This window comes from Carettochelys insculpta, chromosome 7 (genome assembly GCF_033958435.1).
Source record: "Carettochelys insculpta isolate YL-2023 chromosome 7, ASM3395843v1, whole genome shotgun sequence".
Classification (NCBI taxonomy): domain Eukaryota; kingdom Metazoa; phylum Chordata; order Testudines; family Carettochelyidae; genus Carettochelys; species Carettochelys insculpta.
Window position 1 is genome coordinate 75,764,219 of NC_134143.1, and position 14,646 is coordinate 75,778,864.

Genomic DNA, 14,646 nt, shown 5'->3' on the forward strand with positions numbered 1-14,646 from the left:
TCTGGATTTCAGAAGAAAACACAGGATCTGGGAGACAAAGATGTTTGTTTAGTGCCAAACTGCTTCCTGTGAATGGGACCCAAAGAGCCATCCCAAGGATAGGAGGGACTCGCTCACAGGAAAGAAAAAGCCCTCTCCTAGTTGCATCCAGGGCTCCTCTGGCTCCAGAATAGAGCTGCCACAGGCAATAGCATCTCCTCAAGTAGCCTCAGAGAAACCAAACCAGAAACTGCCTAGGGAGCAAAGTACTCTGACCAAAGGTCATTTCTGTAAAGCAGGGAGTAGACTGGGGGTGCAGAGGCTTTGGGGGGGGGCAGGAGGAGGAGGAGGGGTGGGTGGGCTGGGCTAGGGGATGGGCAGGATGCTAAATGTGGGAGGGGGCAGGAGATGAGGGAATCTATCTGGCATGGCTGGGAGGGGGGCAGAGGTGCTTTTGTGCTACTAGGCACCACCTCCGCACAGCTCCTACTGGCTAGGAGCAAGGGGGTGAGGCCAGCACACGGACATACTTTCCCTGCGTTGCCATTCCTAGCTCAGAACTGCTTCCTCCTGCCACAGGGAGCCTGCTCCCTCCTCCCACTCACTTGGAGCACTAGCACTGGCTTGTCCTGCAAGGGGTGGCCGGGGGAAGGGAGGAGAGCCCTGATATGTCCCCCATCCCTCCTGTAAATTAACTCCTGCCTCCATCACTAACTGACAGAGCAACAGGTTAGAGAAGAAGGGCCCTGTATCACAACCTCCCTCCCACTGCCTCCCACTTCCCCTCTCCAAGTCCATGTGGTTTGTCCCCCAGGAAATTCTATTCACCATGATATACAGGTGGGGGGTCTCATCTTCTTCCTGGAATCATCTGGGCTGGCAACAGGTCACTCCCATAGGAAGCGCACATACCAGATGGTCTCATTCTTCAGCTGGGGCCCAAAAAGGGGGTTTGCCTGAGCCAAGATGGCTATGAGCCAGCTACAAAGAACAAACAGCAAGTGAATCTTCTTGAGTGGAAACCAGCAGGAGCCCCACCAGGCATTCCAGAACACCACAAAGGGAGGGTACTTAGGGGGCACATGGAGCTCAAACTCAGAGGTTGCCCATGGAAGTGGCAAAGAGTAATCAGAAATTACAAGATGATGCATAATGGGCACCAGAGCAGCATAGCAATGGCACTGTAATGCCATAGTGCATATCGTTCCCACCACTAGCAGCTGGGACTTCCCTATAACTGTAGGAACTCCAGATCCCCATGTGGTGTTAGAAGCATTCTTCCAGCAATCTAGCCACATTTACTCTGAGGGCTAGTTTACAGAATTACAGTACTCAGGAGTTCCGAGTGACACAGCTATGCCAATCTACATCTTAAGTGTAGACCAGGCTCCAGGTCTGGCAAGACTAAGAACAATAAGAGCTCACTGAGGAGATATTTGAGCCACTAGCTATTACCTTTGAAGAGTCATGGAGGAATTAAAATTTAAAAGCAGGAATGGTGATCAATTACTGAACAGATTCCCAAAAGGAAAGGAGGATTTTCTCCATTTCTTACTGTCTTCAAACCAATGCCAGAGGCCTGTCTTGAAAGCTTATATTAGCTAAACGCAGGCTACTGGACTCAACACATAGGTGAATGGATGAAATGGCATAACAGAAAAACCATAAGTAGGGCCCTACAAAATTCACAGCCATGAAAAATGCTTCAGGATCATGAAATGTGGTCCCCCCACCCCGATGAACACTGGTCTTTTATGAGCTTTCACCCTCCACTACACAGATTTCGTCAGGGAGACAGATCAGTGTTTCTCAAACTGGGCACCCCGCCCTAAAAGGAATTCGGGGAGTGGGAGTGTGTGCGGGGGAGGGGGGTTGCCACGGTATCATCCCCATTACTTCTCTGCTGCCTTCAGAGATGGGTGGCTGGAGAGCAGCAGCCGTGGTGACCCAGCCCCAGAGGCAGTGCCCCGCCAGCAGCCGTGCAGCGCAGGATGGCAACGCCACACCGGTCAGTCCTTCACTCCGCGCTGCTGCGGGTGGAGGCTCTTCCCTCTGAGCGAGGCTCCCCGTCAGCAACCGCCCCTGCAATTGCCCAGTTCCGAGCAGGCCTGTCGGGAGCAGCACGACGCCAACGCTCCCCCGGGGCCGGGGCCGGGGCCGGGGCCTCCGCCGTCACACCGCCTGTCCATCAGAGCGGGCCCTGAATGCGGGAACGCCCGCTGGCGGGGGCTCCCCGGCCAACAGCGCTGCGCCCCGAACCCACGGGCGCCACAGCAGAGGGCAGCGCCCGGAGCCCGGCGAGGGGCCCGGACACACAGCAGGTCGCCGCCGGGCGAGCAGCGCTCGGGATGCCCCACGCAGCCAGCAGCCGGACCCGGCCGCCAGTCGGCTGCCCGCCGCCCCCGCCCCGGCAGCCCCCGCCCGGCGCCCGGCCGGCCCCGCACTCACAAGAGGTAGCAGCACACGGCGCCCGTGACCAGCATGGTGATGACGACCCTGCGCGGACAGGAGAGGAGAGGAGAGGCCGGTTAGCGGGCGCGGGGGAGGGGGAGGGGGAGGGGGAGGGGCGCGGCGCCAGGCTCTTACCCGCGGTTGGGCCCCTTGGGCACGAACCAGGGCCCGGCGACGCCCACGAGGCCCCAGAACGCGGAGAAGAGGATCAGCGGCAGCGCGAAGCTGTGCGCGGTCATGGCGGCCTGACAGGCGAACCGAGCCGCCTCCCGCCCGCGCGGCCACCGTAGCGAGTCGCGCCGCGCCGCGCCCCGCCCCCTGACGGCCCATTGGCCCACTTGGCAATCGCGCCCGCCCATTGGCGCAGTCGCCGACCACCCCGAGTCAGACCTCCTCCATTGGCCGCCTCGCGGCTCGGGGGCGGTGGCGTTTCCGCGGGGCCGCGGCAGCCTGAGCCGGCCGCTAGGGGGCGTGGGAGGGACACGTCCGCGCCGCCGAGCCCCAGGGCGCCGCCTTGCGGCAGACGCAGCCTCGCCCCCAACAGGCGCATCCTGCTCCATTAATTACAGAGCTGAAGTCGACCCGCACGAACGCCGCCCCAGCCGTCCCCACTGCAGGGGGCGCCAGGTGCAGCGGTGCCCATCACCTTCCCTTACTGCTCACCAGGCTGCCGCCGCGCGACAGAGAGGGGGCCCTGGTGGCCCGTATGCCACCTAAACAAAGCAGCACCCAGGCAGCGCTTCACAGCATAAACCTGCTGTCAGGCTAAGTGCTGCTGTCTGGTTTCCTCCCACGGAGCAGGAGCACCAGCACCCCTCTGCCCTGTGAACTTAATTTAGTGCATCTCCACCCACGGCGCTGCAGCACCCAGCCTCACCCTAGTGAGGGCAGACCCTTAGCTGTAGCAGCTCTCCCACATTAGTGGCACTACTTCTAGCTGTCAGCACGGGCATCAGGCTGTCTAGGATTCCCAGGGAATCGGGTGTGCATTAAATATGCTGTTCCACCATGCTGCTGAGCTGTACCAATGAAACAATTTTGCACATTTCTATCTCTTCACCAGTTTCAGAATATACCACGTGCAGGACAGCTCTCGCTCCTGTAACAGAGCAGCACTGACTCAAAAAGCTCCCTTACCGCACCTGTCCCTTGCATCCTGTTCTCCAGAGAAACTGCTTGAACTGGCCACACCCCTCCAGAGGAGAAAAAGAGGCCCAATTCGTCATGGCACCAGAAGAATGCTGTCCTTCATATTTCCTTCCAATTCAGTCTCCTTGTCCATAACTTTGTCCTCCCAGTTAAGTCCATTGTTTGTCGTCTCCAGGGGCTCCAAACTATCACGTAACTCTTAGCAATGGAGGTGGGGGTCACCACTGTGGATGGTGACCAGCTCCTTAGTGCTGCATCAGAGTAACAATCTGATTCCTGGGCCATGTGTTACTCCTGCCACAGGTCCTTTACCTTCACACAGCACTCCTGCACATGTAACTGACACACCAAGGTGTGGTTAACTATCCCACATAGTGGTACCTAGACCACTTCACAGAGAAAGAATAAGTATCCTCTACAGCAGCGGTTCCCAACCTTTTACAGACAGGGACCCATTTTGACAATTCAGGAAGACTTGGTGACCCAAGGCAATTCAAAAATGGGGGTGAAAGAGGAAGCAGAGCAGAGCTGTAACTAGCTAATTTTGCACCTGAGGCAAGAATATAAAATTGTGCTCCCTCATGTTTATATATTCATAATAGTTATTTCATAGAAAAGGGGAAATATATTAATAAAATAACACTACATTTACTAGAGTTGTGATGGTGGAAAGACATCCCTGAACTGCTCCCCCCAGCTTAAACCCCACAATGAGGGGCTTGAGGAGTAACACTCAGGGACTAGGGGAGTCACATTGAGGGGCTAGGAGTCACTCAAAGGCCAGTGAGAGCTAGGGGAGGTACAGGGACCCCTGCAGCTGGAAGACTGCTAGGGCACAGAGCCCAGGCCAGCAGCACCAGCTGCAGGGACCTCTATCTCCTATAGAAGCTGGAAGCCAGGGAGCTGATCAGCTCTGCTCTCCCTCCTGACCTGAATCTCAAACCCCCATTTTACCTGAACTGGGCGTTGCTCCTCAAGTATGCAGTTCTCTGCCCTGCAGCTGAAATGGTTGGTTGATAGGTAGTTAAACTAATCAGTTATACCAGACAGCTGTTAATGCAATTAAGAAGCTGAGAACCACTTCAGGAGTCAAGTATCAGAGGGGTAACCATGTTAGTCTGGATCTGCAACAGCAACGAAGGGTCCTGTGGCACCTTATAGACTAACAGAAAAGTTTTGAGCATAAAGCTCATGCTCAAAACTTTTCTGTTAGTCTATAAGGTGCCACAGGACCCTTCGTTGCTGTTACATTTCAGGAGTGTGAATGGCTTCTTAATAGCCACCTGTGGAGCTGCCCAGCCCAGTTTGGCGACCCTTTTGAAATGTAATCATGACCCAAATTTGGGTCCAAACCCATAAACAGGGAAACCCTGCTCTACAACTTCAGCTGAGAGCCAGCTGGCCTTTAACTCAAGTCTGTTCTGGTATGGCTATGGTCTGAAGAAGTGGGTCTATCCCACGAAAGCTCACCACCTAATAAATTATTTTATTAATCTTTAAAGTGCGACTGGACTGCTGTTTTGTTCTGATAGTATATAGACTAACACAGCTATCTCTCTGTTACTAGAGGTCCCAGGTTTGAGTCTGCCTGGAGAGCAGCTAAACACATCCCATAGCCCTTCTCCAGCACATTCCAAGAAATCTGACCATAGGTGTATCAAAGTTCCTACTGCTAGAGCAGAGTTAGGATGGATAGAGCTGTTCCATCCATAAGATGAAGTGGGGCAGCCACCTCACATCCTGTGCTTTTGGGGGACACAAGGCAGCTGCCACAGCTGTCCTATGGATGGGAGAGGGGAGAACTACTTAGAGCAGGGCATGGTGGTTGCAGCAAGAGGCAGCAGCAGCAGCAGTGGGTCACCTCCTCTTCCCTTGCCTTGCACTTACTGCCTGCTGCAAGCAGCAGCCCTCTCTGCTCAGCTGTACCCTGTGGGCTCACTGAGTCCTGCTCCTCCACAACAGCAGGAAGTGGACTCCACTCCCAGCCACCCACAGAGAAGTGGCTTTCAGGGGGCCAGGAGGGCATGGCAGGGCAGTGTAGAGCAGGCTGCCCTTAACCCTGCATGTTGAGTGCATGGTAAGGGGTGCTCCAAGGGGAGGCAACACCCAGCTGCTGCCCCAGGTAATCCCTGCCCAGGCTGGTTGAAGGAGGAGGTCAGAATGGGGATAGAATGGGCAAGGGGCAGGACCTGCAGCACCAGAGGGTGAGATTGCTGAAGGTCCTGCACCTGGAGCATTGGGTGGGTTGCCCAGACCCCATTCCCCCCTTGGGACAGCCCTTCTCCCCAGACCTAGCAGATCAAACACCTCTGGTGTGTGCCAAGCATTACAGTGTTTGCTGCATGGAGGCATCATGGGCAGCTGGAAAATGCAATGTCCACACCAAACAAGAAGTGGAATTTCAAAACTGAGTCTGAAAGGGGAGGACTGGATGCCTGCATACTAGGTACAGGACAGGAGAGTTCAAATTGCTGACCAGAACAGTCAGGATGGGCACTGGGGACACCTGCTGGAGGCCATGTACAGAGACATAATGAGGGCACTATCTACACACTGATATTCTGTCAGTATAACTGTGCCCTGAAAAGCTCCGAAGGTTGTCAAGGTGGTTTTATTTGGTAACAAAACAGAGTGGTGGTATGTACACCTCCACTAGTTTATTGGGAGGGGGGGGTGACTGACAAAACTTTGGATGATTGGAAAAAGGCAAAAAAAACGGGAAGAAGGAGAATCCAGGGAACTACAGACCTCACCTCTGTCCCCAGAAAAACGATGGAGGGTTTCCTTAAGGAATCCATTTTGAAGCACTTGGAAGAGGAGAACGTGATCAGGAATAGTCAATGTTGATTCACCAAGGACAAGTCATGCCTGACCAACCTGACTGCCTTCTATGATGAGGCAACTGGCTCTGTGGCTATGAGAAAGGCACTGGATGTGATATACCTTGACTTTAACAAAGCCTTTGATAAAGCATTGGATAAATGGATTGGATTTATCCAATCTTTTATCAAATTGACTTGATAAGTGGACTGTAAGGTGGACAGAAAGACGGCAAGATCATTGGGCTCAGTGGGGAGTGTAATGGCTCTTGCAATCCTATAATTCTACACCAGCTGCCACCACAGAAAAATGCCATCCTAGCTGCTCCCAGTCACTTCCCAGTACCATGATTTAGGTACCCAGCCAAAGACAAGCAGACTGATAAACAAATTAATTTATGTTACAAAGTGTACAATCGAAAGTGCCCACGATCTTACAATCAAAAATCTGTCCCAGTAAACAGACCAGCAAATGGTCAGTCTAAATTCGGGCTTGTAGAACACGCCACTCACTCAGAGATCCATCGAATCCCATCAAGTCACCACATAAAAAAGCAACCAGGCAGAGAGCATCAACATCGGTGCAGATGGGAAAAAAACAAGACTTCCTTGGAGTGCACAGCTGAAGCCAGGCTATTTTGGGACCCGACGCAGTTCATTCATAAGCCATAGTGCCACAGTGAGTAGTGCCAGGGAGCCCGACTGGTGAGTGGCAGCCAGAGGAGTTGGGACATACAGCAGAAGGGTGCTGATGCCCAGGCCCACCTGTCAAGAAGCACCCATGAGTGAGGAGAGAAACAGCAAAACCAGCACTGCTGTTTTAAAGCACACCATGGGGTGTGCCTGTCAATACATTTCCAGCAATCCTCACGTTCCCAGTCACAACCCTATCCACTGGAAGAGAAATAGGCTCCACAGATTAAAAGTGTCAAGACCCAGACTCCTTATCCTCCACTGTAGGACAAACTGTGCCACAAGCATCTGGATCTGCTTAGCCTTTACCCTTCAGTTACTGCCATGGTTCACTTTCCTACTGACTGTGCAGCTCCACACACCAGCTCTGAGTAGACAAAGCTACTTCTGCTGCATGTGTCAAAACAGCATAGTGCTAGGCAGAGAAGAGGAGACAATACCTGTGTATATGCCACGGCTAGTAAGGAGGCCACAGCAATCTTGATTCTGCGTGGTAGGAGGATCTTCCGAGAAAGGAGATAGAGTGCTGTGATGGCAATGACTGTGGAGATCCCCTAGAGCAGGAAGAAGCTAGCAGTTATTTGCAGAAGCAATCACACACAACAGGGCAGCTGCAAGTAGATTACCACACCCCATGTGAAGTAAAATAAAGTTTTATGGTGCAACATTAAGTTTCAGAAACACATCGGCAGCTACATCTACCACCACCAGTGCCACACTCTCAGTGAAGATGTTCATTAATGCCAGATTCAACTCTGACCATTGTCTCCCCCTACATGACACCCATCACAATTCAATATGCTCATCTGTATTCTCCTCTCACTCTGTGGTGTCAACTACTGTTCAGTCCATGACATTGCTGGTATCAGGAAAACTCATATGACCTTGCACAAGCAGCTAGCTGAGTTAGTATTTACGCAAAGCTTTATAACTGGACACCATTCTAAGTGTAAAGGTATTTCAAGTAATGTGTTCCCTTCGTAGTATCCAATCCTTTATGGATAGATATCCAGATTTTATTTCATCCAGGATTCTCAGAACACTTTATGAAGAACCTGACATCTTTATCCGCAAGCTTACAGATTGGGGAAACTGAGGCAAGGAGAGAGATGGGCTCAACAAGTCTCTTCTGGGTGGAAGCCAGGTGTAGAAGAAAGCCACCACTCCTCCAGCAAGCAGACTACCTCACAGATAAAGAGGAAACTCATGCCAGCTACAAGACCATGTGCAGTGTTCCCCATAAGCTGTGTGCTTGGGCAGCCACTGAAGCAAGATTCAGGTGCCACCCCAGCTGATTAGCAGAGTGCCCACAGCTGCTTCAGCTGGCAGCATGTGTTTCTACGGCACATGCCACGGTGCACATAAAAAGTATTCTGCACATGGATGGAAAAAGTTAGAGGGACTGACACTGACCACGTGTCCTCCTTTGGACAGAAATCAGTTCCCAAAACATAGGCACCTTGCATATGACGCCCTGCAATTCATTCCACACACAGTGTAAGGGACAGCCGGAAAGGAGCAGTCTGCCATAAGGAGGACAATGTAGGAAAAACTACAAAAGAATGGCCCGGCCCCAGAAGAGGCTGGGCAGCACTTACCAACAGTCTGTGATTAAACTGCACAGCGGTTGGATTCTCAAAGATATTCCTCAGCACTGGGGAGAAAGAGAGGAGATCATCTGGGATCCAGCGCTCCCCCATCTTGGGGAAGGAGTTATACACAAGGCCTGCATCCAGTCCTGCCACAAAGGCACCTGCAATCCCAGAGAGAAGAGTTAAGGACTAACACACCAGGGACACGAGTGCCATAACAGGGTAGCCTCTAGAGTGAGTTTGGAGCTGGATTTGAGGGCACGACAGTCTGGTGTTGCACTCCTCCTCCCAAGGCAACACCCCGGTGGATTACACAGCGGCAGTCTGTTACACAGGCTGTCCGGCAGATGTTCCATCTGCTCTATCTGGGACCGTCAATAGCAATTCTAAGGTGCCCATGCATGTGAAAGGAGCAACACCTCCACGGAACATCAAACTTTATGGGGATTCTTTGCTGTATTCCACCCTGGCAGTAGAGGAACAGGGAAAGGAGGGTCACATAGGAGAGGCCCTTACCTGAGAGAGCAGTGAGGAAGACAAGACCTGTTGTCCCATGAGCAAATCTTCTCAGGCGGAGGAGCTCATGGGTTTCAGGTAACTGTAAAACACAAGCCAGGGAAAAAATAAAAACAAAACCAAAAAACCTACAAACTTTCTGGGGCCTAACAAGTCAAGACTAAAGTCATCACTCAGAATCCAAGTCAGTGGAAAAAACAAGCTGCCCTCTAGCACCTTAAAGACTAGCATATTTAGTTATTAGGTAATGAGCTTTTGTGGGTAAGCCCTACTTCTGAGGATGTCCACAAAAGCTCATTACCTAATAAATAAATGTTAGTCTCTATGGTGCTATGGTTTTGTGACGCTGCAGACCACCACAGCTACCCACTCTCAAGTCAGAGAATAGACGTGGTAGAAGTGTTAGGCACCATACTTAGCTGTACGTTATTGTCAACTCAGATCAGGCTCAGTAACACCAGTTCAACAGAGTTGCACTTTTTGCAACCTCACCAACTAGCCTTGTGGAATCTTTAATCCTACAGAAAACAATGAAGCCAGTAGAAAATTACTGGAACAGTGCCCTGGCACTCAATCCAACCCTGATGCAGGACAGTCCTGTCCCTTCCCCTCCCTGGCCAAATATCCTGACTCTGGGGATACTCCAATGCTTCTTACTTCCTCCTTAGGGGAACAACGTATCTAAGCCAAAGAGCTCTGAACTGTCTGCTTTTAGCCACATATCCCAGTGAATTAGTACCAGGGGCAAAATAAGGGTGAGATAACACTGTCAATCTGGACAGAATGGGATGCTAAAGGAGATCAGCCTCACTGTTAGCCACTCGATACAGAAGAATGTTTTGTAATATACTTTATCAAAACAAAGTTAAACCAGAAGCAGATATGTGAGGGCTGAGTTACCACCATTCACGCTCCCCATGCCCAAAAGCTCCTCCTTAAAACACAGATATTTTGAGCAGCCTAGGAACCCCAACTACCCATCCATCCCTCAGGTTCTTGCACCGACACTGTGCTGCTGACCTCCCCATATATCATGCCTGAACTGCTTACTCTGTGCTGTGGGAGCAGCAGGGAGAGTCCACTCCACAGGCTGGCACAGTACAAAATGAGTGCAGAGCCAAGATGTGCTGCTAGACGGTACTGACTGACTCGGGGGATGTCATGAGAATCCGGCTTCTCTTCCAATCCACTCTTCACCATGTACCAGCCTAACAGTCCCTGCCAAAGGACCAAAGAAATAACATGAGAGCTACTGAGGGGCAAAAACACAGCCCCCCCGCCCACATAGCCTGTGCTGGGAGAAACAAAGGGTTAGGGTTACCCACCCACCTTTGTGTCAAGGGTGAAGGGTAAGATAAGCAGCCTATCCCAGCACTGACCTCAAGCACCACACAGGTGCTAGCTGTACAATAGCATGCTTCTACTATCAACACCACCACCCAAAGCCCTCATAGATGCCACGATCTCACCCTACCACTCAAAAAATACTTAGTTAGGCATCACCTCTGTACATCACTATCTCACAGAAGCCCCCAGAGCCAATGCTACACACCCTAGGAGCCGCAGAAGTCCCTTACCTGGAAGCAGACAAGCCCACAGAGAGCAAGAACACGTCCCTTCATTCGGTGGCTGAGCCAGCCTTTTCTCCAGAAGTAGACAGCAGGCAGAACATAGGCCAAACCTACAACCCGACCCCACATGCGGTGTGAATACTCCATGTACCAGATGAACTTGAACTCTGTCAATGTCATGTCATGATTCAGGCTGTTGAAGAAGGTAGAGCAGAAGAATAAAGAAGAAGATCCATAGTATGGAACCATGGCTCTCCTTCACACTCCCAATTCCACAGGGTTTTTCTTTGCCTGGGAAAGAAAAGGGATAGCCAGGGAAGATGAGTGCCAAACCCAACTTTGAGAACAAGAAGTCCTGTGGCACCTTATAGACTAACAGATAATTTGGAGCATAAGCTTTCATGGGCAAAGACCCGCTTCATGAGATGCATGAGTGAAGGCGGAGGCCCCAGAGGGGTATTTAAAGAGTGGAGTCCCAGTAAAAGGGAGGGTCAGAGCTGGCAAGGTCTATTCAGCAAGGTGGAAATGGCCCATTATCGATAGTACATATCAAAAGAGGAAAAAACAAGTCAGATCAGACAGGCCCATTGTCAGAGTCTAATGGGGAGATATTAACACCCAGGGCTGAGAACCCAACTTTGGATCACTGCCAGCTAGGTACTGAGTGCACCTTATTGGTGATGGAAAACATTTCCATTCCCATAGAAAGAGCCTTATGCAACTAACTCTCAGTCAGTCTAGGCTCTGTGAACATAAAAAAAGAGACTATTCCTTGTCCCATCCCACTCCTTCTGTATGGAGCCTACAAGCACTTACATTTTAAATTCTGGAAACTGCTGGTATTTTTGGAACTCAGCCTCCCATTCCTGCTGTGTCTGGGGGGGCTTCATGCCCCTCACCAGATGCCAGTCAACCATGGAAAGCCCAGACTCTGTCAGCCTAGGAGGAACAGACAGACACCAGTGTGACTCCTTGGGAGTGAACTGCTTGACCAAAATGAGGAGAGTGCTGACAGTGTAACAGTATAACCAATATGGTTTCTCTAGCCATATTGAGAGGCCTAGAGCTCATTTGCATCCAGACTAAAAAACATCAGTTGTTAACTGTGAAGTTAACAGGTCACATACTCACATTCCATCTACATTTCAGTACAGTATTATCACATCAGGCTGTTGAGAAGAAGACCACATCCTAATGCCACCCACTGTTAAACAGATCACAAGATGGGTAAAGAAAACTTAGCTAACAGCATTTCATCTGGTAAGCAATGACTTATCAATAGCTGAGGTGGTGAAATCACCATTCTATGACTGTCTTCACTTTTCTACTGTTTTCTGTATATTCTCTGTCTGGTTTGTAATTGCTCTTGTCTGCTGTATAATTAATTTTGTTAGGTGTAAATCAGTTAAGGTGGAGGGTTATGATTGGTAAGGTAATTCTGTTACAATAGGTTACAACTGGTTAGTAAAATTATACTAAAATAATTGGTCAAGGTATGGCTAAGCAGTACTCAAGTTTCACTACTTAAACTGGGGTCGAAGAAGGAAAAAGAAAAAAAAACAGAACATCAAGCAGGAAATATCGAAGAAGGAACACCGTAGGGAGGACTCACTTCCCGAGACCCCAAGGTGCAGCAACCAGCATCCAGAAAGTGACTTTGTCTGTCCAGACAGGGGAAGTCTGCCTGCCTTATCAGGATCTTAGCATGTATTTTGCTTCCTTAGTAATTGTAAATAGAGAATAAGACTATTACTGTGTAAGGCTTTTTCAGTGGCACAGATCCTGCACACTTGCAAGGAATTACACCTTGAGCCCTAGGAACTGGGTAAGGGTGGGAGTTTAAATTAACAGGGTCATTCCTTGAGCCCTATAGATTGGGTAGGGTGTGTATGTCCCCGAGTGTGGAAGGGATGAGAAATTTGTACGGGTAACTGCAGCACTTCCCTTGATGGACTGCAGCCACACTTCAACAGCAAAAATCGCAGGGATGAAGGACTCTACTATGAACCAGGCCAGAAGAGTTATCAGAGGTGGAAACAACAAATTGACATTGGGGGGCGATGTAAGCTAGAGGAAGTCCTACCAGGCAGCCCTGCGTGTCTAGTGGGAAGGGTGTTGTCCTCATATCTGTCGCCATTCAACCCTGCATAAAGGTCTCAGCAGGAAGAATGAGGCTGCAACAGAGATCAGAGACTATCACAGAAAGAAGAGAAAGGCAGGGTGTATGACAGAAACCTCCTGTCCCTTGAGCATGGTTTCCCAAACTGGAGGGCATGAAAAAATTGCATGGGGAGGGGACATGAGGCAACTCAGTCCTTCCTCCCCTGTCACTTCCTACACCCAAAGAAAAAGCTGGCCCTTGCTTCTGGTTCTCAGGCCCTGCCATTTCACATGGGTGACCCAGCGCAGCCACTACAAAATGCAGGCAGCCAGTGAAGGCCCATGTGGCACTATCTGCCTCCTGCAAAGGTGAGCGAGTGTGTGTTGGGGAGGAGGAGGAGAATGGAGTTAGATGAGGGGCTGACGCTCCCTGGCTTTGAGGGAGGGCCTCAGGCAGCTGGCTCACAGGCAGCTGGCCAGTGGTAAAAAAGAGGTGGGGGTGTGATATTTACTCAAAAATCAAAAGGGAGGCGTGATGTTGAAAGTTTGGGAACCACTGCCCTAGAGGAATGCCTGCAATTAAAGGAGTAGATGGGCTTACTGATGGAAAAGGAATGGGATCAGTAAGCTACTATTCATTTTGAGTTGAAGAAATAAATCACAGGTCACATACAACAGATTGCTGTAGATTCAAAGCAGTTCAGACAAGATTGGCGGTAACCATGGTTTGTATAGCACTAGTCATGTGGTGGTGCACAGACAGGCATGAAGACAATCTAAACAGATAACATACAAATAAAGGAAAGAGGAACAGGTCCCAAATAAAATGTACTGTGAGAACGATAAACACAAAGTTCCTTCACCCATTTGTTTGCTTGGCTGCAATCAATATTCTATTATATTTTCCCATCAATTCCTTAATGCTCTACTGCAAAGAAGGGACACCTCACGAAGTGTGCAGGAATTAAGAGAAGAGCACTGAGCTTTGGAGAACAAGTCAGGATGGAGGGATGCCCCCAGGGCAATATGGGAGAAGAGAACAGAAAGGTACAACGGAAAGGCAGTTAATGGAAGATATGGCTGCAAAGGACAAGACCTGGGCTCTGTCTCAGTGTCCCCAAAACCACGCTTGAGGGGCAGGCATGAGAAACCACGCAGGTCTGCGAGGACAGGGTGGCACAGCACAAAGAGAGCAGCGCAGGCAGTTGCGTGGAAGGGGCGTGGAAGCAGGTCATGAGCGTGTTCTGCAGGGCTGGGTGTGCCCGAGAAGCGGGCGAGGGACGCGGGCAGAAGGCAGCTGCTGCAGTGCCTGTGCTGAGCGCAAGGCAGGCAGGCCCTGCGCAGGGCCCCGCGCGGCACGGGGCAGCGCACAGCACCGGCCGGGCTAAGGGAACACGCCGCCGCCGCCGCCGCCGGCCGCTCTCACCTGGTCACACCGCCCAGCACAACTGCCCCGGCCACGGTGCCGCTGCACACCACGAGCCAGCGCCCCACGAGCCGCTCTGCGGCGCCGGCGCCGGAACGGGCAGAGGCTCCAGAGGCGGCGCGCCGCTGCCACCACCCGAGACGTCGCAGCCGGGACAGCGAGGGGGGCAGGGCGGCGAGCGGGCAGGAGGGCCCCGAGCCGGCGCCCCCGGGGCAGAGCAGCCGCGACGCCGCCCTTACCTGGGCCCCGGCGCCCCCCCGCCCCGGCAGCAGGACCCGCACTCCCCCCAGCGCCACCCGCAGCATCACGAGCACAAGGGAAACAGGCGCTCGACCCCTGACCCGGAAAAC

At 51.6% G+C, this 14,646-nt stretch overlaps 1 protein-coding gene across 2 annotated transcripts; it reads right to left on the minus strand.

Annotated features, from left to right (window-relative positions):
• Positions 1–6,778: 6,778 nt before the first annotated feature.
• COX15 (cytochrome c oxidase assembly factor COX15) lies at positions 6,779–14,635 on the minus strand. 2 transcript variants are annotated; one of them, XM_074999373.1, is made up of 8 exons: positions 14,297–14,635; positions 11,587–11,709; positions 10,777–10,963; positions 10,250–10,417; positions 9,200–9,281; positions 8,690–8,844; positions 7,532–7,645; positions 6,779–7,163 (listed from the first exon to the last, which is right to left on the minus strand). In XM_074999373.1, exons 1-8 carry the CDS (start codon positions 14,599–14,601, stop codon positions 7,032–7,034), a joined length of 1,266 nt encoding a protein of 421 aa, XP_074855474.1. In that variant the 5' UTR covers positions 14,602–14,635; the 3' UTR covers positions 6,779–7,031. The 2 variants fall into 2 exon arrangements, with proteins under 2 accessions (XP_074855474.1, XP_074855475.1); XM_074999374.1 differs by lacking the exon at positions 14,297–14,635 and having other exon boundaries at positions 10,777–11,061; positions 11,587–11,708.
• Positions 14,636–14,646: the final 11 nt, after the last annotated feature.

Coding starts and splice junctions, on each gene's coding strand:
- COX15 (XM_074999373.1), bottom strand. CDS start 14,601: ATGCTGCGGGTGGCGCTGGGGGGAGTGCGGGTCCTGCTGCCGGGGCGG. Junction 10,964..11,586: donor CAGTTTCCAGAATTTAAAAT/GTAAGTGCTTGT, acceptor CTTCTTCAACAG/CCTGAATCATGACATGACAT. Junction 10,418..10,776: donor GTGGGCTTGTCTGCTTCCAG/GTAAGGGACTTC, acceptor GTCCTTTGGCAG/GGACTGTTAGGCTGGTACAT.